Genomic DNA, 27,270 nt, shown 5'->3' with positions numbered 1-27,270 from the left:
CAATTAAAGGTCATTCTGAACATCATGCAGAAGCAAGCTCTTTTCTCTTGCTACTTTACTAGAAACACCAATCACATCCTAAAAAAATACATTTGCCACAATAGCTCTAAAGGAATCAGAGATTTCCAATGACCATCAGCTATCTATCCTCTAAAATACCAGGAATTAGATATTTTTTTTTTAAGGGACTGTTCTTAAAACAGGGTAATTATGTTCCCTGACATTTTTAACTCTCTCCAGAAACAAATAAACATAATTGATTTATGATTTTCAGGGAAAAAAAGATGGTGCAATTCCATAATAATTAAACTTATGAAAGCAGCAGTTAATAAAGCGTAATTAAAGAATAATTAATTATTAACCATATATTAGTAATGACTCCCTGTATTGAGTATATCCAGAAACATTAAGCTCCATCAGATTTTGGAAACAGTTACATTGAGAAAAATACTTTTATTCTCCAAAAAGACAGACCTCTCTGAAAAAACTTAGGATCTGGGAAACAAACACTGAACTTGAGAAAGCACCTCCTGGTGTTCCCTCTGTTCAGGAAAGCTTATTCTTAACATTATGTATGGTTTTCCCAGATGGGATCTCGTCTAAAAAAAGCATTATACTGGGGGAAAAAAACAACCTGCGTGTAAAAGGCTTCATTTGTGAAAGAGCATTGAGATGGCTCAGTCTTAAAAATAAAAGACAGCCCTGCATTCTGCACAGACTGTGCTGTGTTGACTTCTCCCCACAGACAGCTGGAACACAACCATGTGGACATCCCAGTCAAATCCTGAGGAGGAGGAGGAGAAGGAATAACTGGAAGGCTGCAGAAGGAGCTGCCATGGCTTACTCACAATTCCCTAACCTCTAGCACAGGAGGCTGCTCCCACTCCCACTAAAATTTACAATACACCAGTGATGCTTAATCAGTAGAAGCTGAGGGTTCTAGTTACCAAAAATCTCTGTGAGGAGTTTTCTGCAGCACCAGAATTGGAGTTTGCAAGGAGCTGAAGTGCCTGTTTGTGCTCAATGGATGGAGAAGGGTAAGGAATTTGAGTCACTGGTCCTGAGGATGCAGGATGCTCGTCTCAGTTCATCCCTCATCCTTGGGAATTCCCACACAGTAATCAGTGTCCTCAGGGAAGCAGGCTGGCCACTGCACAGGGACAAGTTTTCCCTGGAAAACAGGGCTCAGACAATCTAAACCAGACATTATTTTTATTCATGGATCTGAAGGGGCTGTTTCAGCACTTTTTGGCTTGTACTGTTTGATAAGAGCCCAAAACACTTCCTACAGCCTAGAGAACTCCTGAGTTACCTTAATTGGAACATCAAGTCACATTACTTACTTAAATCACGTTAATATGTTTTTTTCCTGTTTTGCACACCAGTCAACCACTTATTTTTTTTCCCCCATAATAACATCCATGAGTGCTTCATCTATTTCCAACCACTAAGAAATTCCACAGCCTCTCTCCTGATATTTGCACTTACCTGGCTCTGATCCCACCCACGAAGTGCAAGAGGAGCTTTGCACCAGCTGCAGGTGGGAAGCACTTTCCTCAGGAGACAAATCTGCAGCAACCCTGCTCATATTCCTCTCACAACCACCCAGAGAATATGAACTGGCTGGAAAAAAAACCTTATAATGTTCCCAAGTAATTATCATATTAACTGTGCTCTGTCCTGGGGGTGAATCTCTTTGTTAATATTGGTGCTTATAATAAAAATGGAAAATCTGCTGGATCTATTTGAATATAAATCGAACTTGAGTCTGATTTACTCTGTCCTGATTGGGGAACTTGAAGTTTGCCAGGTCATGTCCCATGTAACTCTGCAAGTTCTTCCTTGACAGCAAGGCTTTTAATGGCAACTTTCTCCTAGACAGTAAGAAAAGGATTTTTTCTGTATGTTTTTGATAAGCAGCACACGAAAAGCCTCTTATTTTCCTCATCATTAAATTCCTTGGCACTGACAACAGAGCTGCTCTCAGCCCTGTGCCCCAACTTCCATTTGACACATCCCTACTTTAATCACCTGCAGCTTTCCTTCAAGCAGGGAAGGTGATGCCTCCAAATATTTTGGATTATTTTGTTTCTTATTCTTCAATTTACTCTTTTTTTCCAAAATAAAGTGGCCACAAATCTAGGGTTTTACTTCCAAAAGGCAAAGCCACCATCCAGTTAGCTGTCATTTTGATTCCATCTGGCTAAGAGTTAGGGGTAAGCTGGACACCATAAAACCTGAGCTGTCAAATTCCCCCATCAAACAACTGCACTGATTTCACCAGAACCTCAAAACACTTTTCAGGACTGATGCAGACACTTATTTGCATATTTATTTTCGGTCACAGTCCTATTAAATTTGATGGTTCCAGTCACTTAAATAAACGTTGCAAATGTAGGTCCCCAAGCTATGAAGCCAAAGTAATTGGATTTATATGACAGATCTACAAAAGAGCCAAGTTAAAACATTCTATCTCATTACAGTCACATCAACAGTGACACTTTAACAATGTGTTTTTACAGCAGTAACAACTTCCCTGAAAGGAAAGGTAGTTATGTTAAGCAAAAATGTGAGTGCAGATGTTGAACTGCATTTGACCCAGTGACACTCAAAATGTCCCCTCCTACAGGGCTTAAACACAATACACTGAGTATTTAAAAAAAATTACATTAAACAAGAGACCACTGAAGATCAAGACTGAAAACAGGCCCTGAGGTCAATCAAAACACTGGTTTGAAGGAATCCAGCCTGGAAAAAACTAGGTTTTGATGGGGAGGTGTCTCACAACTCACCTTTGCAAACTTCTGTCCTTCAAATATCTTACCTGATTGCAGGTGTTGATGTCTATTCCACTTTTCAGATATTCCACTACTTTGTCCAGATTGCCAGCCCGGGCAGCTCGGAGGAAGCTTGCATTGCTGTCGGACTGTAAGAAAAGGGGAAAAAAAAGTCTCTAGTTAGCTCCTGCTTAAAAGAAAGCACAACTTCATCACTGGTGAAAGGTTCTCACATTTTATGCTGCAGGAAAATAAAACAGTGAAAAGCCCTGACTTTGCATTATATCTGCATTAATTAACATACTCAAAATTAGGCAATAACGGCCCGAAAGAACTGCAGACCCGTTGGAGTGAGTGAAATAGTGCAGTAAGTGCTGGAGTTCAAAGTTCAGCAAGAACCAAAAAAGAAAGAAACACCCCACCATAAATCACAGCAACTGATATTGTCAACAAGAAAAAAATAAGTGAATTGACTTGCCAGCCATAGTTTTCTCAGGCATTATACATATATATATGTGTATGTATATATATATACACATATATATATGTATATATATATCCTGTGTATATAATTTTATATCTCATTTACAGATCTCTATATCTGTTATTTATATGTTTATATATATTATTTTTTAATATATTATTTTTGGATATATATGCTCAGAGTGGGCAGCACTGCACGCCAGGCTGAGCCCAGGATCACGCTGTAAACCTGCCCAGCCCCAAAGTGCCTGTAATCACCCAGTGAAAAACAAGGTTTAAAAAACCTGCAAAAACACGTTTTCACTTTTCAGCCACGCTGTGGGATGAACTGTTAAACAAGAGAGTGTGAAATGCATCAGCTCTCTTGCTTTTGTCTACGATTATGACATGGAATAACACTGTTTGAACCTCCACACAGGTAAATTGGCTCCTACGGCACCTGGAGAGCGGGAGAAAAACCAAAGTTGTGCAAGAGAAATAAGGATTAAACAGCATAAACATTTGGGAACACGCTCAGAGACAGCAGCAATGCTCATACTTCAATAAACAGAGTGGGAGTGAGTTGCAAACAGCAGCTCAGTAACTTTGGGAGCCTGTCTGGTGGGGGTGTGATTGGAGAGGAAGAGGTCGGCACGCACACCGTCGGACCGGGACTTGGTGTTCCTCTGGAACGCCTCCGGCCCACCCTGTTCCTCAACTAATTCCACCTCCCTGTCACAAACACTGGGTAGAACCAACCCTTTCACTTGGTGAGAATATCCCGAAAGCTCCTGCTTTCCCACTTCTTTCAGTCGCCCAACCCATTCCAGAGGGTTTATTTCGGTCACTCATCACGCCGCACTCACTCACTTCCCAAACCCTGGGCCCAACCTATTTTAATCTGCGACAGATGGATGCCAGCAAAACGATTCTCCTTACAACTGAGCTGCATGCCAAGACCAAAATATTCCCTTTTAAATTCCTCTCAGCAAACTTCAGCACATTTTCTGCAGCTTCTGCTGTTGGGAAATCAGACCTTCCCTCTAAACACGCAGCAGGGGGAAGGGGAAGGTAGCGCAGGAATTCACAGTGACAGAACCCTTGGATAGCTCCAGGCCTCAGCCAGGAGCATTTGGATAAGCTTTGACTCCAGCACAGATTCTGACAGGTACAAAAAGTTCCCTCTGAGGACTCAAAGACGGCTCTTAGCACTGCACCCTGTCCTGGGATGTGCATGTGCCCATAAAGACACAAAAATATATTTTTATTTTTAAATGACCTTGGTAAAAGAACTAACCAATATCAAATATTTGAGCACATAAGGGGTAAATCTGCACGTTCTAGTTGAGAAAAGCATCTTTGCCCTCAATAGGAGACTAAAAACGCTGACATCTCCATTACTGCTGGAAGCTCAGATCACAGCTAAGCCCACACGATTATATTCCATTTGTTTCCGGCTAAGAAGACACGAGCAGTCCTTTCTCATTTCCTTGATTCATAATTTTGTTTACCTCAAAATTAAATTACTGCACTGCCCATCACTTCAAGACACTTTCCATACACCTGAATATCGATCACAGTGCAGAGTAAGAAGTTCTTGCCTACATGAACAGTAATCTAACAATTCACCCATATATTATATATATTCCTATACAAATACCAGGCACTATTTCCATTAAATACTCAAAAATTCAGCACCATGTTTTAAAGCTTAAGAGTCCTGGAAGTTGGGAGTACTCAGATCTGTGTTTTCTTTCCTGGTTTGCCAACTCTAATTCTTCAGCAGGTTGTCACTGGTTTGTCCTTTACCCTGTTCTTTTAAGCCTTTAAAAAGCATTTTGGTCGGTACTTCTGCCTCAGCCATTTACTCACTTCAGCCCATTACAAATTCAAATCCATTTTGACAAAATCCCCTCAGCAGGCAACAGCAGCAGTTTCCTGCAGTCTTACCACACCAGGAAATAATCATTTTGCCTCTGTGGGCTTTTCCAATGGATTCAGTAATCTCATGAAATGTTTTGTTTCCTTACACACAGATTTTTAGTTGAGTTCAACGACGTTGTTTCAGTGACAGAGAAACTGAAGACAAACTGTCACCAAACTGTCATTTGAAGATAATTTTCTTACAGGAGACAACACAAAACACAGAGCCAAGATCCTTTGTACCACATGATACCTATCACATCCCCTCTTCCTAAGCACACACCCCTGAGGGACTTTTTTTTAGGAGTTTTACACATGGAAGCTGACGGTGCTCAAAGCAAACACTCCACCAGAGGGGAAAGGGAAGGTTTACACAAACAAACAAGCAAAACAAAGCTACAATGTAAAACAAAATCAATATAGCTTTAAGTACACTAAAAGCATGAATACAAATGTGTCTTTACAAGCACCTTGTTGTCAGACATTGTATAAGAAAATACTACAAACGATCAAGTGATTATATGATTTTTTAAATGACCCAAAGGCTGCAGATTCAACTTCTTTCTTGCTAATTGCAATGCTGGAATTTAGCCTGAATTCGAAACCTTTATCTCAGGGAATCTCAGTAATTAAATAATATATGGAAATTAGTATTTTAGTCAGTCAGAACCCCTTCCCTTCTGGTTCCTCTGCCCTCCCTGTCTCCTAAGGTAGCACATCACTGATGGCACACGGCTCGGGCCTGTTCCTCAAAGGCATCTTAGGGAGAAGTGCAAAAATAACCCCTGGAATCATGTGCTGCACCAAGCCCAAAGGATTTTCTCCACATACTCAAATCTGCTGCTGAAAACCAGCTTCGTGCACAAGAAGATTGGGAGTAGGAGGCTTCAGTTTTCAAAGGACAGCTTTCAACGTAACATTCATCCAAACCATCCAAATACTTGTTTGAAATCGTGTCTGTAGAAAAAAGATCCCTGCAGGTTGGATTTGGGTTTTTCCCCCCCTCCAAATAAGTTGAATGACCCCAGTCTGTCCTTAGTTACCAATATCTCTGTGGGAGAACAGAGTCCAGCAACGAGGGTTACTGAACAATTCTCACCCATTAAATGCAGTTTATTAACTGATAGACTGCAAAAACAGAATTCAAAACTCAAGTCTAATAACCACATAGTAGGTTTACACCTTAATTTAACATATTTGGGTTGTATGTCTATTAAAATGTGTACCTGAGTAGTAATAACCCTTTCAGACTTCCCTTTCAAGCACAGACTCTGGGATAGACTGCTTGGATTTCATGGAGGAAGAAAAGTATTTAGCTACAATTTTTGAAGATGTTGTCCCTGATCATGAGGTGAGCAAAACCTGCTTTATATAAATCAAAAAACTGAAATTCTTAGCAGCTATAAAAACTTGGATGCTGAGGTGAATCCTGTATTATCACTGCAGGTAACATCAGCACTAAGCCACAGTGTTAATGCCATTTACAAACTCCAGAGTTTGGAGGCAGCGTTTGTCCAACAGCTGTTCCTATAATTAGTAAAATGCTGATGGCTTGTGAACTCTTCTTCTTCATTAAGAAGCTCTTAATTGACTGGTGGCTCATGGTGTTAATATACCAGGGAATGCCTGGAGTTGCCAATTCAGCAGAAGGGAAGTCGCATCATCTGAACTCGAGTTTTCACGGCCTCTTGATGTTATTCAGTACTTAAGGGGGAAAAATGACAGGGCTATAAACACATCCATTAATTTTCTTTATTCTGTATTTTCACAAGTGTCAATTTGTGCTCCCTACCCTTGAGACAACCACTAAATTTTGTCCCAGTTGGCTTGGTTATTCTCTGATTTCAGGAACCATCTGTTCCAACCAGCGATCATTGCATTGGGTGCAACTCCAAAAGCAGTGCAGATGAGGTGTTACCATTACCCAGCTCACTTGTCACACAGGTATTTTCAGCTGGCAAGGAAGATTCTTCCATTCATCTCTATAAGATGGGAATTCCAAAATAACGCTTTTCCTCGTGGAATAGTTTCTTAAAACTTCCCAGCGAGTTTATCAGCGGCTCACATTTTATCTTCTGTACACTGAATTATTTTATTATTGAGCTGTAACTGCTGCTGATCTCCAAAAAGACAGTGGTGACTGTGAACAGGCAATGGGGTTTTTTTATTTTTTAGTTTTAATTAAACTCCCAGAGCAGAGTCTGAGCCTGCAGCCCTGATAGACACACCAGAAAACGAGCTACATCTTACACCTGCAATGGCACAGGCTCAGTCATCTAATGCTGATAAATGACTTAAATGAGATAATAACAGCTATAAGGGAAACATATTTTCCCAGCCTTTAATGAAGTAACATTCATCTTCTGGAATAAAAGAAATACAGCAGTGCTTTGCTTTCCTTTCAAAGCCACTTCCTTTGCCCATAAAAATGTATGTTTTGCTCCTATTCATTTACTGGAGGTGATGAAGGAAGACAAGATTAAATCACAGATCTCACTATCTAAATTCCTTTATGAACAACAGGCCCAATTTTCTTACTTCAATTTCAAAGCAAGCATTTTTTTATCACTCAGCTTTTCCCACTCAAGCACTGCAGACCTGATTCATCCTTCTGTGTACCTTTGGTTGTATAGAATTTGTTCATAAACTGCTCAACTGAAAAGCCCACAACTCTGAAAAAGCAGCTTTCACTAAATGAACATCTTGTTCTCGTAATCTCAATCATCTTCTTACCCAGGAAAAATTCACAACTGGCCTGATAATTAACTAATATTTGTTAAGAAATGAGAAGAACCACCACAGGACCTGCGGGGTGTGAAGAGGAAGATAAGCTTTCAGGGAGAAGAGATCACTAGTAAATTAAATATCTTCTGCCAAAATGGATCTAATAGCATCCAGCAATTAATTATTTTTAATCTCAGGGGTCTGTCTCTCTAGGTTGATGATGATGACTATAAATCAGAAAAATAAAAACCTTCTTTCAAGTGTATATTATGCACCTGAATAATTTACAGTGCTTGGAGGATTTAGGTCAATTAATCACAGAACATCAGGAAGGAGATGGAGAAGTTGGCACCACTTTTACTGGCATTGAGCTGGAGCTGTGGCTGCAGTGGCCCTCACCATATTGTTACAGACAGTGTGGGCAAGAGCATAAAGATTTAATACAAATAAAGATTACAGATATACTTACACAAAAAATATTGAGGGTGATACAGCTATAAGAAGGGAAAAAGCTTTTGTGCTCTACACTGCTTATGACCCAGGATTGAAATAATCAGTGATTTTAAATCAAAACTAGTCTGCATGCATTTCAACATGGAAAATGACTGCCTGACCTGGAAACCTGGGATAGCACTGACTGGATTTCAAAGTGACCCTTTCAGCATGTCCCATGCTCCCCAGAATGAATATTGGATCTGCTAAGGGATGTGTAAGAGCCCAAGACATGCAGTACCAAAGCAGGTGGGAAGAGTAATGTTGTTTGCATTTATTATACATATCAATAAAAGCTTTCTGATGTCAGACAAAGAGGCTGCAACCCGAAGGAGACACAGCGTGTAACGAGATTCAAGATGTAGAGCATCCACGAGAAATTAATTTGGAAAGAGTCACTGCAAAAAGGAAGCTCAGAAGATAAAACTAGGCTGAGTGATTTATGATTTATGCAGATTATAGATAACAAGTGCATTATAATTCCACCACATTTTCATCAACCTGAATTGAAAGTCCTCTGGCAGTCATCTTAATATTTGCGTGTAACAGTTTTTGTGGTGGTTTCATATCTTACTACAAAGAATGTTCTCAGAAAGCTGCATTTGAAATGTAGAGTTTCTTATGGCTGCTATAGTAGCACAACAAACACAGGGTTTTGAGCAACCTAAGGAGAAGAAAACTGCCCAGGTAACAGCTTTACCTGAACACCAGTTACTGCTCCAAACAGACACACCTGAACAATTATTAATGCTGATGGACACCTCTGATTCTGACTAATGGAAAACCCAGGCTTCACCCATTCCACCTGGGTGAAATTCTCAATTATTTCTAAGGGGTGACTTTCATTTTATACTGGTGGTCATATTTCAACACCTTTGCCTCTTTTGCCAGCTCCTCCTTGAAATTCCAGAGCTTGCAGGACCCCAGCCATCCAGCCACTCTCTCCTTTCCCCTGGAAGGCACAAAAGCCTGAGCAGTTTGGCTTTGTTTTTAACCAGGAGAAGAACAAAAGGCTATTTTGGCAAAATACTTTAACTGTGCCTAATTTTTACCCAATCAAACTAAACAGATTTAAGGGAGGATTTAAACATGTGCTCAACTGTGCCCCTGACTTTGGGCCAATATTAGCAAATACAGTAGCAGCAAAAGAGGAAGAGAAAACTACTGTAAAATCAACCCTTCCCTTAGCCAAGAAGCAAATGCCTTCTGTAAACCTTCTATGATCCTCAGCTGCCTCAGACATCCGTAGGAGTCCTCCCACTCCATTCATTAACTTGCCATCCTGGCCTGGCTCCTGACTTGGGCTGTGTCAATGAAGGATTTGTGAGAACTGAGGCAAAACTGCATAGTTTTCTAGGAAAGAAAAAAAATAGAATAAAAGCTTTTTGCCCAGCTTCATGTCCCTTCCAAGGGCAGTGTTTGAAATGATGGAAGTGATTTTAATCTATACTGATCTTAAAATATAAAGCGACATCAGTAATGGGGATCTAATCCAGGACAGCACATCAGTACCAGCTGAACTTCAGGCCTGTGTAATCCCTGATGTCCCCCTGGGCTATTCATGTTCTCAAAAACAAACATTTTGGTACAAATCCCAGCTTGGAAACAACGTGTGTGAGTCTGAATTATCATCGGTGCGAGCCAGAAAAACAGAATCTCAAAAGGGTCTGGAAAACATAACCTGGGTAGTTTAAAAAAGAAGAAGAAAACAACCAAAAAAAAACCACCCAGAAACAAAGCAAATGAAAACCCAAGCAAACAACAACAAAAACAAACAAACAAAAAACTCCCCACCAACTTAAAAACAACAAACGAAACCCTAAAGGATTTGAGTTTCAAGAATGAAAGGTTTTAACCAGAAAAATCTTCCTGTCTTTTACTAAGACTTTTCAACTACTCTAAAAAAGTTGAAACGGGTAATCCTGTTGTTTAATGGGAGTATTTCCTGAGCTGGAATTTGAGACAAAGTATCATTTGGTCATTTCCTGAAACAGCAAGGATTTGGGATATGTTCAAAAGAGCCACAGGATCAGTCTCAGTTCTCCTACTTGACACTTACTGAAGTCTCTTAAATACTGATATGGAACCAAGATTTTTCCACTGCAGGAACTGAATAATATTCCAGGAAGGCAAAATATTCAGGATCCTCTGGATAGCATATACTGAGATGTTGAGGTGTTAGTAACAACTGTAGAACTTGGCAGGCATCTCAAGGGTTTCCATGGCAAGTTTCCATCACTGATGATGTTCCTAAATAGAGGTAATAATGCTAGAACACCTCTAGAAAGAATTAGGATGCCATTCCAAGCGTATCTAGCAGGATAATAACTGGGCTTAACAAAAATCCAGCCTGTAAGTGAAGTTTATGACAGACTGCTGACAGATAATTCTATCACTCTCCATTTTTCATTCCCTACGGTCAAAGCGGCATTTTCCAATAAAAGAAATGTGCAAACACCATCCCCTCCTAAAGAATCAAACTGCTTTGGTCCCCTGAACACCATTAACCGATCGCCCATCAATTCCAACTTACTGGTGCCATAAAACAGAAAACAAATCATTTCATGTTGCTTTGGGATGGACTGAAATAGAGGCAAATAAACGGGTGTTACTGCAACACAGCAGTTTCTAATTCAATGCCAGCAAGACTCATCAACTTACTTGTAACAGAAAGGTAAAATGGACACTGAGAGAGTAAACAAAGAAATCTGTAAATTAAGAACTCTGCAATCCTGGGCCTAAACCTCAAACAAGTCCGCTCAGGAAGCAGAGAGAGTAACCAGTTTCATGTAGTTCCACCTGTATAAAAGCAACAACAAAAAATTCCACATCGCCAAACCCGAGAAGGGAGGGAAAACTCCTCTGAGTGCTGCAGTAGGAATGACCCTGCCCTGGAATTCAGTCTGTCCCAAGCAGTCTGAAATACCTGGGCCTGAAGCAGCAGATTGTATTTGATTTTAGTTTAGAGAAGATTTGATTAGCAAAGCAGTTTTGCCACCTGAGTTGGCTGAACAGCAGCTGAAATGTTCTGAACCTTGTATGCGGTACAAGACTCCTGGAGTCACCACATTCCCTTGATGTGGCAACTCATTTATGAGCCAAGACAGGAGCATGGCTGCAGCTACAGAAAAGCAGAGGAAATGTATAGCTAACAGGGCATTGTGCTGGATACCACATTCCTGTTTGGGAAAAATAATATATATATATATATATATATATACAATTTCTCCCTTCAGCACAAAACTTTAACATTTCTAATTTACAGATGCCTCTTCCTTTTAACTTTTTTTTTGTATGGAATTATAAGTACAGTGAGAGGCTGTGAACCTTTTTAGGGAAATACAGGACTTTTCCTTTGTAATTCACTGAGCATTGTAACATCTGAATCAAGACACACATTCTAAAGAAATGTGGCCAGTCCCTACCAGAGCCATATAAAGCAAGATCTTATGATTAAACACATCAAAGGCATTATCAAAGTGCCTGTTCTCTGCCTGCCATGAAAAGCTCTGTAGGTTGAATGAAAAATACCCAGAAAAAAAAGAGGAAAAAAAGCAGGAAAAAAACTCCTCAAAGATCACATGCTGCTCAGTCCTGCCTCCTTAAAAACCTGACCTTATGCCAAAGGGCAGCTCAGAGACTGAACATGCAGAGAGAACTGTTTCAGAGTTTGCTGCTTTGTGTCACAGGGCACTTCCACAGTTTTAATTCCATGGTTTAGCTCAAAGTGAGTTTTATTTCAGGGGGTTTGGAACTAGGTGATCTTTAGGGTCCCTTCCAACCCAAACCATTCTGTGATTCTACGAAGTGTGGGTCCAGCTGTGCTGTCAGTGAAATCAGCAGTAAAATCGAGGAGAACAATCCAGCCAAGCCAATCTCCTACCAGGAAAGCAAGACAGCATCCCAAGTGCTTTCTAAGACAATGCAAAACTCCCTGAGAGGTGCTGCTGGGAGTGCCTCTGGTCTCCTCTTCCCCTAAAAATGCTGGAAGTCAGCTCTCCTACACTTCTACACTACACTGCAGCAATTCAGGCACGTGCAAAGCACAGCATCGACCTAAGGACAATTTTATTTCATATAAATAGCAGAGAACATAATATTTGGATATACTGACACTGAAAGTTTTCTCATCTTCCTGTTCTGCCAGAAGCTGTGACGCTACGTCCTTTCATTGCCAATTTTGAATGAGATGACCATTTAACAACTAATTTCCCAAGTAGAGAAAGGGGGAAAAAAAGTTAAAAAAGGGAGAAGAGGCACTTCAGTTGCCACAGACACAATAAACTTATTCATCTCAACGACTTTCTTGTGGTTTGCAGAGCAAATGCTGACATTACCACCATCAGCATGACCCCCTTGCCTGTGCCTGGTCCCACTCACTGGAACCTTCATCTGCATTAGGATCTGTGGGGCTCTGTCTCAGCTGCAAACACAGAAAATAATGTCATGTGCTGGGCAGACAACAGCTTAAAAATAAGTTTCTGAGTTCAAGTTTGGAGAAGGATCAATACAAGATGATTCCCAGCAGTTGTGTACACCAGGATTACTGCTTGCATCCATTCACTGGAGGGCTCGTTTCACCCACAGGCTTCTTGGTCCACATCCCTAAACCTTTTGGTAGCTGACAGTGCTTTGAAGTGAGTGCACAGCTTAGTGACAGCTGCTCTTTAATCACAGTCATGATAGCAAAGCTTCAACAGGGACGTGCCTAGCAGGTCTCTCAGCACTGCAAGCTCTAGAGGGAGGTTCTGAGCAGAGAGACCCTTTTCAAACCCAACATGCACAACCCTCATTTTTTCACTTCGATCCCTGATTTCTTCAGCCAAGACTTACCAGGACTTCGGGATCTTTACTTTCTTCGCTGTTGAACCCATAGTAGTCAGGGGTTTTATCCAGCTCCTGTATGTTCCCTTGTGCTCTCAGCCCCTTCTCCGAGTGACAAGCCTGGCAAATCGGTGCATTGCCCATATCAGTTCCGCTCGCTCCGGCCGGGGGGATCGCGGCGCCCGGCGCTCCCAAAGGACGGATGAGCAGCCGGGAGGAGGATCCCAGGCCCCAAGTCCCAGGCTCCCTTCCCTGAGAACCCGAAACCCCAGCAACTGCGGGCTGTGGTCGGTGCCCATTTCCAATTCAGGCGCTGCCCGGGCTATTTTTACACCTACCAGGCCAGCTATGCATGTCAATGGCGTGGGGAGGGCCGGGGGCCGGCTCTCCAGCACGCAGCCAGCCTTCCCAGCTGGGTTAAAAGTCCCACCGAGTGGAATGCCCTGCACACAGGCCTTATTGAGTTACCCAGTTGCGTGCCTGTCAACGGTTTTGATTTGTTTCCCCGCCGCGTTTACGCAGAGCGCCCAATTTCAGAACGTCGCTGGAGTTCCAAAGTCAAAACCAGGGTTGATTCAATCTATTGGGTACTTACAAACCAAGCACAGATTTCATGAGCATTTCCCTGTGATTCACACAGTGTTTTGGGTTCATGTGGCTAATAACTGTGATGAGCTTGCTTTGGATTGATATGGCCCCTGGGTATTGACTTCAGCTGAGCTCAACTGTATCCAAAAAGGATACAGATCTGATGCTACATCACTTTTGCTCTTATCTGTGTCATATTTGATCTTGCTTCGGGGTTTCTATTGTTGTTTTGGTTTAGGGTTGGTCTTAATTTTTTAGCTAGAGTGGTAATTAAAAAAAAAAACCCACAAAACAAAAGCAACAAGCAAAACTCCAACCAAAACTGAGAATATGGACATTTCCTCTAGGTTGGAATTAGTTATCATGACTGCACCCATTAAGATAAAAGTAATTTTGAGGACTGCACGTTGGAATCCACCCATTACCCTAGAAGAGGTTCACTGCAGAATTAAAGAACTCCAAAGCAAAAAAAAAAAAAAAAAAAAAAAACAAAAATAAAAAATAAATAAAAGTTGGTTCAGAGATAATCAGCAGTTTTCAAATGCTCCAGGACCAGCTGGAGGCAATGGGGACAGAGTACAGGTACCACCAGAGTGCTGCAGAATACACCACAAGTGCACAACAAACCCCTAAGGGAAGATGGGCATGCATTTGAAAATTTCAACCCAAAATTCCCTCAGAAACAGAGAGATCCTCATGGAATTGCAACAACCAACCAACGTTTTTCTCTTTGGGGTTTCAATCCACTGCCTCTGCAGTGACCCACATCCATGGCAGCCTATTGACTTCTCCCCAGTTAACCTGCACAGCAGTACCAGTTATGATCCCAGAGACTGAGCTCTCTCCAGCCCCCCCTATTAAGGGTTATTGACGGGCACAGGGTTCTCTTTTGTGTTAATTACCAGGAGGGAGATTTAAACCGGCCGATTTAAACATTTTTCCTCGCTGAGGGGATGGGAACGCCTCGGGCGCTGGGATGTGTAGCGAGCACGGACAGATGCTTGGGTAGACACACACACAAAATAGTTCAATCCACTGCCATTTTTGTCTCTTTTTCCATTTTTGCCAGCAGTTGGCACATCTTTCAGGAAACCCCATGCAAGGCTCACCTGCCTGTAGCTCCCTGTCACTGATTTCCTTCCGCTCTCCCTGTGACAGAAGTAAGGTGTGTACACACTGCCAGAACTTCTGCATGGACTGATAAAAATAAAGGGATGCAAGAAGGAACCCCACCAGATGCTTGACACGACCGAAGTTCATATAACCGAAGTCCCAATGCAAACTGGAACTAAAAATCTTTGGATATTTAACGTGAAAGGAACTTACTGGAAAACACAAAAGTGAGAGGAGGCATCACTCAGGAGGAAAGGATGAGTCACGTGCATTCCTGGGAAATAATGCCTGCAGAAAGCAACAATCTGTGCAGCCATCAGAGGGAAAGCAGTGGAGGAGCTCTCTGCCAGAGCCTTTCCAACAATATTCCTGTTGTTTGTGCAAATGGCTCGAAGTCGTGAGGGCAAATTACTCAGAAAGTAGACACGTTCATGTTTTGCCAGACTTTGTTGGGGCATCATATTCCAACAAAGTACATGTCTTATGATGTGGGGGTTCAAAGCCTCCTTGGAGGAACAAGCTGCAACATCTCTGTCATTCCCATGCTCTCTGCTGTGTTGTTTGGGCTGCAGGTCTCTCCCAGCAGGCAGCAGGGGAAAAACCAAACACAGGCACAGTTGGGAAGCACGGAGCTCATGGCAAAGCACCTCAGCCCTCCTCTCTGTGTTACACTGTCAGAGCTCATGGCAAAGCACCTCAGCCCTCCTCTCTGTGTTACACTGCCAGAACTGCTCTGAAGGCTCCTCATGGGGCAGCACAGCTCTCTCAAGTACCTCCTGTGGGTAATTCCCTGAATCCACTTGTTTCCCTGTGCTTTAATGTACCCTCTCTTCCTAACTCCAAACCTTAATTACTCCCTTCACCAGAAAGTCTTCAGAAACACTTTAAAGTGCCTGTAAGAAAGAGAGTAGAGTGTCTCATGTATTAAAGGACTGGTGTTAGGACAGGGTGCCTCTTGTCCCCCAAAATTGAGGGAACATTCTGCTTTCATCCCTAAAAGTCTGGCTAAGCCTGCAGCACTTCTTGTTATCAGCCTTAGAGAAACACAAATTCACTCAGCAGACATCTGGGAATTGCATCTTTTCCAAGGATTCTCATAGTAAATGGCATCAGGGTCAAATACACTGAGTTTGCTACTAATGACCATCAAAAAACAACCCAGTGTGGTACAAACCTACTGGTTTGCAGCCACTCCCAAAATCCCAGCCAAGACCTCAAAGACTAACAAGTGAGAAGCAGTGAAATCAAAGCTGTAAGCTTATCTCCAGGGAGAGATTTCATTCCATGGGATACCATTCCACGGTCCAGGACTATAAAACAGTCACACACACAGGTGGGCAGCAACAAGAGCAGAACTGCTCTTTTCATTTCCATCAAAAATGCTTCTTTATCCCTTTCTGCCATCACTATTAAAGCTTAACTTGTCCATAGATGTTTCAATTACGTTTTCAATTTCGTTTAGTTTAGCTAAAATAACAATTCAGGAGCCACTGTAATAGCACTTAGAGCCACAAAATAAACACAGAAGCAAAAAAAATGAAGAAAGACAGCAAGAGTTCCAAGTATCAAGACAACTCACAGTTGTTAGTGACATAAACCCCACATTTATTATTGTCAAATCTTTCCCCAAAGAGCCATTTCCCATGACATTTTTATGGTTAAACACAGTAATTAAAAAAAAAAGAGAGAGACTGCACAGGGAACTATATATTTCTAGCAGATTCCTGAACTTTGAAATGATTCCTAAATGCAAAGTCTTTCACTCTTGGGGATTCTTCCACAGGAAGGTCAAGTACAACATGACTCTCACTTGCTGCTGGCAATTATTTTAGGTCAGATCTTGAGCTCAGGCACAGCATAAACTCTGATGATTCATGCCTTTATATCATTTATGCCCCCCTTTATGTTTTACAATAATGACACTGATGCAATCACTATTTCCCAAAAATTCAGCCCTTTCTCCCTTCTGGTCACAGAGACCACAACAAGCAATTCCCAAAGCCCAAGCAGCCTTTATGAAGGGGTAATTGTCTGCTCCAGAGGGCTCAACAGCAAATCCCCTCCAGCTTAAATAATTTGAGTCCAATCAATTGCAAAAATCTATTTTGAGCCATTTTGAAGAGGACTTGCTCTGCTTTCGATGGTGAATCATTCAACACATTAAGCCTAACAATCCTTTCTGGACAGCTCTTAATCCAAGTGGTACCCTGGATATATTTTAATCTCTATGAGAAGAAACAAAGAGAGAACCCGGGGTTTAATCACTGCAGCTACAGGCATGGCAGAATTGGGTTTGAAAGATTGTTTCATGGATAGGAAAGTGGAAAGTAAAAACCATCCCAATTTTCCTAGAGGTGCCTTCACAGGCACAGCAGTTTATGTATCACATATCTCCCTCATTAAAATTACAGTCAACATTTCTTTTTTCTCTCATCAGAAATGAAAGGCACGTGTTAACATCCAGCTCTGAATAACAGGAGGGAACTCTTTCAAGGATTGCTGTCTTAATCACAAAACTAAACATCAGTGGAAGAAGAAGTTTTTAATAACACCCTGAGGGTAAAGGGTTAAGGTGCAGTTCAGGCCCACCGATGCCAACACAGCTATAAATAAATTATCACTTCTTGTGCCCAAAATAGCTTTTTTTAATTATTATTATTTCAACAGAAGCAAAACATTTTTTGAGAACTTCATGTTTTTATATCCCCCTGTGGCAAGCAAGCTCTAATTGGTACCTATTTGTCTCAGTTTAAATCTAAACCAAACCTCTGGCCCTTGATTAGCCCTAATTTTTGTTCCCTAACACAGATAAGAGACTAATTCTGCCTTAAGCCATCTTGGAGGATACTGGTAAGTCATCACATTCCGAATATGGAATATCAAATAAGGCCTCAATCCTCTTCTCCAAGATCACCATCCCATCTTCCCTTTTGGATATACCAGCAGGAGCTCACTGCTGACTCCAAAAATCCCAGTCTCCTAAATCCTTATTGCTAAAACACACAAGTTTCTCAAGTCCTCGCTTCTGTTTGATCTCTTACAAATTTAATACAACCTTCTAAACCAAAAATAACCTATTTTCCTATAAAATCAGATGGGGGAGAAATATATATTTCACATTTAACATATAAAAGACAGTATACACCTCATATATAGGGATACAATATCCACAATAAAGTTTTCCACATATTGCATCTTTTGCTTTCCTGTAGTTTAAAACAACCAATTAATTCAATCATGAATGAAAGATAACAACGTTAAATTCATAATTCTTCCTGTGCAAAAGAACTTCCCATTCAGTGACATGCACCAAAATTGACTTTATTGAGCCTAATACCCAACATTTATTGAAGTCTAAATGTTTTCCTGTCTAAAAGTCAATTGTCCTCTCTTTTTGTAGAGGTAGCAGGAATATCTGCAATGCTGCTGATGGGAATCCAGAGGTCAATCAATTATAATAAAACACAGCAAAACAGCAAGATGCAACAGAGAAGAACTGTTTACTACTGAAATTTAATATTTTGCTCATAAACTGATATAAGGAAGAGAAAATAGAAATACTTCAAGTGCTGCCTGTATGTTAAAAAGCACAAAATCTTAGATCTGGAACCCACATTGCAGGTTCTGAAAGATTTCCCTCATGGCTTTATCCTGAAAACAAGCAGCACTGTTTCAAAATAGGTTTCCTTTTTTCTCTTCCTAAAATTTACCTTATCACGAGCTTTGAATATTCTTTCACTGAAACTTCAAAGAGAAAAAACGGTCTGTAACTAAAGCATCTCCCCCCTCCGAGCGCTGTCCGAGGCAAGAGGATGAAACCTGTTTAGAGTTTAACATATGCAAAACGTCACGGCTGCTAATTGGAAGTTTTATGGTCTTATCAGGCCTTTTGTGCGACTGGGGAAAAGATCTGATTGTTAAAATGCTTGAAGAAAGCGTATTTTATTTTAGCACTCGAGACACCCCGAAATGGTGCCTGTGTAAAGGTGTTGTTTGTGAACAGAACTGCTGGCTGGAGAAACATCCTCTTGTCTGAACAGCAGCTACTTCCAAGGGAAAGGAATCATCATCATTAATAGTAAATAATCCCAAATGGGACATTACAGGTACATTACTCAGTTTCTATTTTATTTTGTACCCTGTTACCTCAGGGCCCATTAAACACAACTCTTAGAAACAAGAGTTACTATTAATCTGCCTAAGAAAATACTTTTATCTTGAATATTAAGCTGTTTTGTTTTAGTAAATTGCTCTTTATGGCTATAAACTAGAATCGTAAAGAGAAGATTAGTGGCACTGAAAGGCAACTAAACCTAATCCCCCCCAATTCACATACCAAGTGAGTCAGTGCACCTGTATTGATTGTTTAAAACAACCTGGCTGTGCAAAGTGCACTTACACTCAGCTGAACTACCACCATAAAGCTGTAATTTTTCTAGGCTGTAATATTACAGCTTGTGTTTTATGTGCTCAACTAATGGCAGCAACAGCTGCTTGAAAAAAACAAACCCGAATCCAGCATTACTGACTCCAAGTCTCTGGTTTTAACAAGGTGCAGAGCAAGAGCCACCCGTTTTTGGAGCTCCAAAGGGTTTATCTTCCCAATCTTTGAAGAAAGAGTGAGTCATGAAAGGCAAAGTTACATGCTGGATTCATCACATGTCAGCAAACAGCACCTGAAAGCTTGGGTTTGTCTCACTCCTGTCTAATACTGAGCCTTTCCCCACACTGAAGGAGGTTGCAGTAGATGATAAATAAAAGATGACAATCTTCCAAAAGCAATTCTCTGCCATCAAAAGGGTTCTAACGGAGCACAATCAAGAATTTGTGTTTCTGTAAGCAAGCAATTTGTGCCTTATAGTCACATAAATCATCCAAACAAGGGCCAGAATTGCATGAAAAACAAATAAGTCTGCTGAGCAACCGACTGAACTTCCATTATTGCCCCCATACACGCAGTTCTAAAGAGACACTTTGAGACCCTGTGATTGAAAACACATCTTCACATCATTCATCAGCTGCTGAAGACTTGCCACCCAGGGAAAAAACTAAACCACCTCCATGCAGTCCATAGAAGCACCAAAGAACACACCAAAAAGCACATCAGCTCTAACCAAGTCTGCATCCAAGTCACTCTGTGGTAATTCTGAATTAGGTATGAATTAGAAATTGGGAGATTACAAACAACTGACAACAGGCCCAGTGTTTGTGCACTGTAGTCTCTCAGGGCTATTAAAACCAGCAGCATCTATAAATTAAAGAGAGCCACAAAGGTAAGATGAGGAAACTGAGAAGTTTATTTCCAGGGAAATCCTAAGAATGCTGCAAAAACTTTATTCAGCTGCCATTTGTAACTCATGATGCTGCAAAATGCACAATATTAATGGTGCACACAACCTGTGGTTGTTGAACATGAGGCAACATAACCAAGGTTTTAAGAATGACTTTGCATTCTTAGGAGAAATAAACATGTAACAAAGAAATAATCAAAGAAATATCAGTTTTGTACTTGGATCCTCTCAAAACCCAAAAATGCAATTTTAGGAAAATGTAATTACAACAGAATCAAAATTAGATGCCAGTAAACTCTATTAATGTCAATTAAAATAAATAAACCGGTAAAAAACCCAAACATACATAAATCCACAGATTTACTGCCAGCAAGAGACGGAAAAATTTCCTAAATAATCTTGCACAAACCAAAATTTGGCCCCAAGGCAGGGACAAGATGGAAAATAAGTCACAAGCCTCCACATAAGCCACCACTCGCCTCTTACAGCTTTTCTTCCTGACAGCATCTTCCTAAAACCAACTGAGACAAAGATACATAAAATTTCAATTACATGGAACATAAAATGAATATATTTCCAATTAGGTAACAGGCAGGGTCAGAAATAGACCCCAATTACCTGGACCTGCCTCCTGTTACCCTTCCTTTTAGAGAGTAGCACTTCTTCCTACAAGCAGCCTGACCCTGGACTTCTTTATTTTAGTGTTTATCAACAAAAAAATTACTGGTAAACTGCTCCTTAACCTGTACTAGAGAAAATTAAAAGTAATAATTTAAAAAAAAAAATAGAGAAGAGGAATCAAGATTCCCATCTGACTGGAAACAACCCCCAATTTTGTGAAATACTGCCCTAAACTTACTCTTTCCTGTGAGACTTGTACCTTCAGGAACTCAACCCAAATGATACTTCAGAACCAAAGCAAAGTATTTTCTTTACTAGAGATGTAAATGCCTATAAACCAGTAGTATGATCATTTAATTTAACACTGATAAAGTGAAACAATAGATGTAAATATTTCAGCCTGAAGACATGAAGATCACTGACAAAGCCCCACATCCCAGGTCTTCACCAGATGGACTACAATTCCAACTTCAATGTGTAATTTATACTCAGAACTAGTAAAAATAATAAGAGAAAATAGGAATTTTTTAAGTTAAACAATAGCCAACCCCCCCAGACAAGTAAAAGTACATCTATTATGCAATGATACTCTAAAACAAAATAATTTTGTAGAATAAAATACTTGAAGAGGCTGCCAAGTGAATACCAAGGGAAAGACCTCGAATCCTGTGCCAGAGTTCTGAGAAGTCCTGCTGCATTCAAAGTGACAAATAAAACTCCTTATTATTGCTCATTTATGGGAGGATATCAACATCATGGACAGGGGAAGCAGCTGTTTGATTAAATGAATATTTGCCTATTCTTATCCATTCTCTACCACTTCCCTGGGCAGCCTCTTCCAGGTCTGGACAACCCCTACACAGGGCAAAACTCTGATACATACAGTGACCACCACCTGATGCTGCATTGTCTTTGCACAGCAGAAAAACACCTATTTTTAAATTTTTTAACACTTGCACAAATATCTGAGGTAAAGCCACTGAAGCCCTAAAACATCATTTAGGAAGGGAAGACTTTTGTTCCTTTTCTGATCCAGTTTTTCCACTGACAACAGGGGTCTCCTACCCCCACAAAACTCTAAGGGGATTAAAGTAGCAGCAAGTTTTCCCTCCAATTCCATTTGTGCTTTTCCATCTCTTTCTGCTTTTCTAATTATTTTAATCGTTATTTTTAGGAAGGTATTACATTTATAAATAGTTTAGAACACCAAAGCTCTCCCCGTGCCAAAAAACACGGTGATTTGAACAGGACAGGTCACAGAACATAAAGGAGTTACGTAAAGAATATTTTGGAACCTAAGGTATATTTGCGTGACATTATTTTCCACCATAAATAATCTCACGGAACTGAATTACAGGAACCGGACACATGTTCAAAAATTACATTGGAAAACGTAAAGCACTAAGATGGTTATGTAACAGGAGGTGAATTATCTCCTGTCTGAAATCATCTGGAAAAAAAAAAAATCCTAAATCTCTTGAGATCATTAGCAAATCTTTCGGGGATTTCAATGAATTAACATTATAATACATAGTGTTATAAAACCAAGTGTTCCTTTATAACCTTTAATTACAAGTTCCTTATCTCTACATTATCCTTGTCCATCTCAAACACTTTTTCCAGGAGGAGTCTGGTTCCTCTCAAGCCTTCTGTTTTCCTAACATTCATTTTGCATATTAAAGTTGGTTAAAAAAAGGATCAAATCCCCCTTCCTGCGTTTCAGGCTTCTGGACCGATAATCATTATTACAGCTATATAGAGACTACAAAATAATGATGGTTTATTGCTCAGAATAAAGGAATATGTGCTGCTAAATCCAGCCAGATGACTAACAAAATGGCTAAACTGAGATTAAGAGAAAACTGATGTTAATCAACCTTTTTTACTACCTGCACATTCACTGGCTGTAACAATACCTCGGTTCCTCCCTAAGCTGCCCTCAGAGAATTTCCTTCATTCCTCTTTTTTAAGGAATTTCCAAGCCCTACTAAGAGCAAATCCATGCTAAGGTTGGTGTCAGAGCTCTGTGCCACAGTTAAATGCTGCAGGGACAAATATTCCATGTAACTGGAAGGGACACAGGAGCCCCACACTCTGCAAGGAGCCACGTCCCACCTTCCCTCCTGCTGGAACTGCGTCTCCATCAGCAGAGCCACACTGCAGGTGCAGGGAGCATCACTAAATCCTTAAACCAAACAGGTTGAGTGCTAGGCTTCCTTAGAAATCCAGGGAAGACAGCCAAGCACGTACTTCCTTAAGCCTGGGAGAACTCGTGCTGCAATGCAGAGCTGGCTCTGGGCACGGCCATTAATTATTTCTGCTTTCACTTGTTTGGGAAAGCTTTTGCAGGGCCTCATCATTCACCAGGCTAATACCCTGCACCACTAGAGGGAACCAGCCCTATTAAAGCACCTGTTCCTAGTGCCTGTATCCCAGGAAAGGAGAAGTTAGTAAATAAATGATTACCAAAGGAGCGGCTGAGTGGTTTAGCTACCTTGCAGACAACGCTGCAGGCTTTGTGCTGTCCCTGTGACAAGCAAGAAAAAAAAGCAGATAAAATGCAACTTGGGGGATTTTTCATCATCCTAAAAACACCCCTGGTGCAGTGGCCATTGGCTGGAGCTGCCACTTGCTGTGCAGCACAGACACCGTGGCTGTGGGGGCAGTGGGGGTGGCTGGATTCTCTCCAGGAAACACAGCAGCAGCACGGAGAATATAGCACAGATCTCATCTAGTTGCTATGGAGTCTCCGTGCATTTCTTCAGGAAAATATTGCTGGGATACAGCAGTTGCTGTTGCCACTGACCAGTCAAAATAACTTCTTTTTTTTTTTAATCTAAATCACTCTTTGTCTCGAGCAAATGCCCTTCTGCAGAATGAATCCATGCCCGGGAAAGCCACCCTGCTCTGCACACAGCAGCTTGGCATGACACTTTAAGGCTCACATCAGCATTTTAAATTTCACTCCATTCCTCCTGCAAAGTCACCTTAACTCTACCAAAACGCAGTCCAAATATATCTTTTCCACAAGAAACGCAAACAGAACTAGACATCACTTGGAAAACTACTGGTTTTTCTTTTGCTGTTACGTGAAGTTTTGAGGTTTTCGTTTATTTGGTGCAAGATGATATTTCGATAACAAGGGGAAACATCTTCCCACTGCTAAAGGGCAGGGTTAGATGGGATATCAGGAGGAAATTCTTCCCTGTGAAGGTGGGGAGGCCCTGGCACAGGCTGCCCAGAGAAGCTGTGGCTGCCCTATCCCTGGAAGTGCCCAAGGCCAGGTTGGATGGGGCTTGGAGCAACCTGGGCTAGTGGAAGCTGTCCCTGCCTATGGACTGGATGATCTTGAAGGTCCTTTCCAACCCAAACCAGTCTGTGATTCTGTGACTTCCAAAAGGACCTAAACAGAGCTAATATTAAATCCACAGAGAGCCTAAAACAGAGAGAACTTACACTGTTGCCTGACTTAAGTAAGTGGAATTGAGTGTCCCTGGCCTGGAAACGAGGATGACGGCAACAATTCCTTTCCCCAGGTAGCTCTGATGTCCAGTACCACGCTCATCAGCAAAAACAGAAGGAAAATACTTGCTGAGCACAACTCTTCTCCGTTGGCATAACGGGGCCATCTGGGAAATCTTAATTACTGCCTCTTCCTGCTCCAGCAGCGAGACCATCACCAACACGGTGTGTGTGGTTCCTTTCCTCCCTTCCTTTCAAAAGGAACGAAGCAGGGGAGCAGGAAGGCTCAAGTGGGTCCAGCCAGTCCCCAGTAAATCAAGGCCTGAGCAGACCAGCTTTTGTGTGCTCAGGTCTCCTGTTGCACTGTGAGCTTCACTGGGTTTGAGCGGTGACATGTCCCTGTTAGACATCCTGGCACAGCACAGGCCAGGAGCAGTAAATAATTTAAAATCAGCTTGAATTATTCAGCCTAAGACAGCCTAGAAAGGCTTGTAATTATGGTTCTATGGGTTGAAATCATTCCCCAGGAGCCTGGGGAAATAAGGGCTACACCCATTTTGGGTGAACTCCGCTTGTCAATGCTGCCTGGATTTTACATATAAAGAGAATAAGAGAATAAAGAGAAGGCAGGGCTAAACTGTCAGGCAAAAATATATCCACACCCTTCCTCGAGTCATGTACAACAGCATCACATGAATATTTTCTGAATAAGAAACACTGGGAATTATTCCTGAGCTGATCCACACAATTAAGTCTCACTGGTCCTGCTTCAGAGCACATGCAAACAGGATAACTTTTTTAATCTAGTGTTACTTCCCTCCCCTTTCTCTTTCTGTTCATTCTCGTTCTCTCTTGAGCAGAATGGGATTTTGCTGGAGGACAAAACGCTGACCTTAAATAGGAGGAGTTCCCCAAAGTGTCCTCTAAAACACACACTGGCTCAGTTCCCTAAAAAAGTCTCTTTTCCAAAGCCCCAAGGAGATAGTAAACCTCCAAGATTTTGGAGAGGTTAACATGCTAAATTCTTCATTAGCATGGACAAATAGATGGTAATTACAGACATTTTTTTTAATTGCAGCCTTTGTTTTCAGCTGCCTGTAAAAGGGCAGCTACCAATTAATCCATATTGATCCCTGGGTGGAAGGTCTTAGCATAGAATGCTAACCTTGAAAAACTATAAGCTATAAACATCAAATCTACTTATAATACATGGAAGCTTTTTTAAAAAATTATCAAGAGAAATTCCTCGAACAGCCCAACATCTCAGCACCTTGTGAGGTGCCAACTCCGTGAACCATCCAAAATCCACTGAATTACAATGGTCAGATTTCAGTAATTCGTATTATATGCTCTAAGACTGTGCAGAATTGTATAACAGTGGGGACTATCTACTCCAATCTGGACAGCTCCATGGACAGAACAGGGAAAAAAATGTTGATTTTAGCTGTCTAAGGCTAAAGGATTATTAACAGGTTGCTAACAGGCACATGCATCAAGATGTAGTTAAGTACAGAAGAGCTCATCAGACTTTCAAACAAAACTACCAGAGCCACAACAACTGCACGAAAGGAATTGCTTGGGATTGAAGCAGGGAACGGGAATTACCTCTTAAAAAACTTTCAGTAACACCTAAATTCTCAAAAAGTAACACAAGAAAGGTTTTGTGAGCAGAGAGTCGAGTCAATAAAGCAGGAAAAGCCATCTGACTGGCAGATTTTGCACCATCTCAGGGAATGAAGTGCTGCCTGAATGGCAATTCTCCTACTACCCCTTAGGGACACATTCGCTGTTCCCACACTCTGGAGGCACTTTATGTTGGCAAATATATACCCCAGGGCACAGCTCCAGACTTCCCCATTCAACTATGAACTCTCAGTGCTCATATGCCACTGTTACTTCAGGTGCCAAACTTTCCCCAGGAGTTCAAAGGAAAAGCCTGAGGGACTAAAGTACACAAGCCAGATTCCTAAAAGCTTGACACTTGCCAGTTAAACATCTGACATCTACATTAAACACTTCTTTTTTTTTTTAATTGCTTAACACAAAGCTGCCCAACATCACATAATAATTCTTTGAGTGGTGCAGGAAGTATCATGAAGTTAAAGGACATAAGACATTTTAGGAGGAGGTAAACAAAACCATCCCAAAAGCCACAGAAGTTTATCAGGGATAATCTCCTTCAATGGGTAAATGTCCTCTCAATTCTTTTAATAATTCATGGTTCCTGGCAAGTTAAATTTGCAGAGACAGGAGGGGTGAACAGTCACCATAGGCAGGTGCTGACATTTCTCCTCTCCCTTGGCTGCTGTTTTTGAAGTCCTTTTTACTGTAACAGATGGAGTGAGAGATGGAAACTTTGGCATTTTGAACACTGTCACAGCTTTGTGGAAACAGTCACATAATGACTCAATCCAGCCATAAAATCCCAAGTGTACACCTTTACACTGGACTGCACCAAGCAAGCTTTACCATGCAAAGGGATTGAGCATTCCAGGAACACATTTTCCTCCTCCTGAATACAGCACCTCACACAATGGAGCTGGGAGACCCTGTCAATATTTTCTCCAGTATTCCAGATATGGAATAATTCAATTTTAACTTGTGCAGAGGCATATTCACCCTCAAAACCAAAGACACACTGAGGTAAATGATCTGTGTTTTGAAATACTGTCTTCAGGTGATTTATTAAGACCAAATAAATCTCGTCTTTCAAAAATTACCAAGGACATTTAAGTTAAATACCACATATAAATCACAGTACGGTTAGACAACAACACAAAGGTGAGCAAATTTAAACTTGTAGTGGAAAATTGCTCTTTTCCCATCAGAAGTAGGGGAATTGGGGATCATCCATCTTTACTACAACCCTCAGCTTGTTTCGCTCCCCTTATATTCATTCCCTTGTACGTCACCCCTCAAATATGACATTGATAAAATGCAGCAGCAAGTCCCAGTCTGTTCTGAAATGTAACATCACCTAGAGAAGCTCCATT

At 41.1% G+C, this 27,270-nt stretch overlaps 1 protein-coding gene across 50 annotated transcripts in view; it reads right to left on the bottom strand.

The window, feature by feature from the left end:
* The window catches only part of ANK2 (ankyrin 2), a 281,285-nt gene that overhangs the window by 119,304 nt on the left and 134,711 nt on the right, over positions 1-27,270 (bottom strand). For 45 of the 50 annotated variants that reach the window (XM_064653777.1, XM_064653782.1, XM_064653771.1 and 42 more), the window contains one exon: positions 2,825-2,926. In XM_064653777.1, coding sequence (XP_064509847.1) covers positions 2,825-2,926 — 102 coding nt within the window. Of the gene's footprint in view, positions 1-2,824; positions 2,927-13,211; positions 13,377-27,270 lie in introns of those variants that run through there. The other 5 variants (XM_064653769.1, XM_064653815.1, XM_064653773.1 and 2 more) reach the window with 4 other exon arrangements.

Source organism: Pseudopipra pipra, chromosome 4, assembly GCF_036250125.1.
Source record: "Pseudopipra pipra isolate bDixPip1 chromosome 4, bDixPip1.hap1, whole genome shotgun sequence".
Taxonomy (NCBI): Eukaryota; Metazoa; Chordata; class Aves; order Passeriformes; family Pipridae; genus Pseudopipra; species Pseudopipra pipra.
The sequence above is the reverse complement of the archived record's forward strand: the minus strand, read 5'-3'. Positions and strand labels throughout refer to the sequence as shown.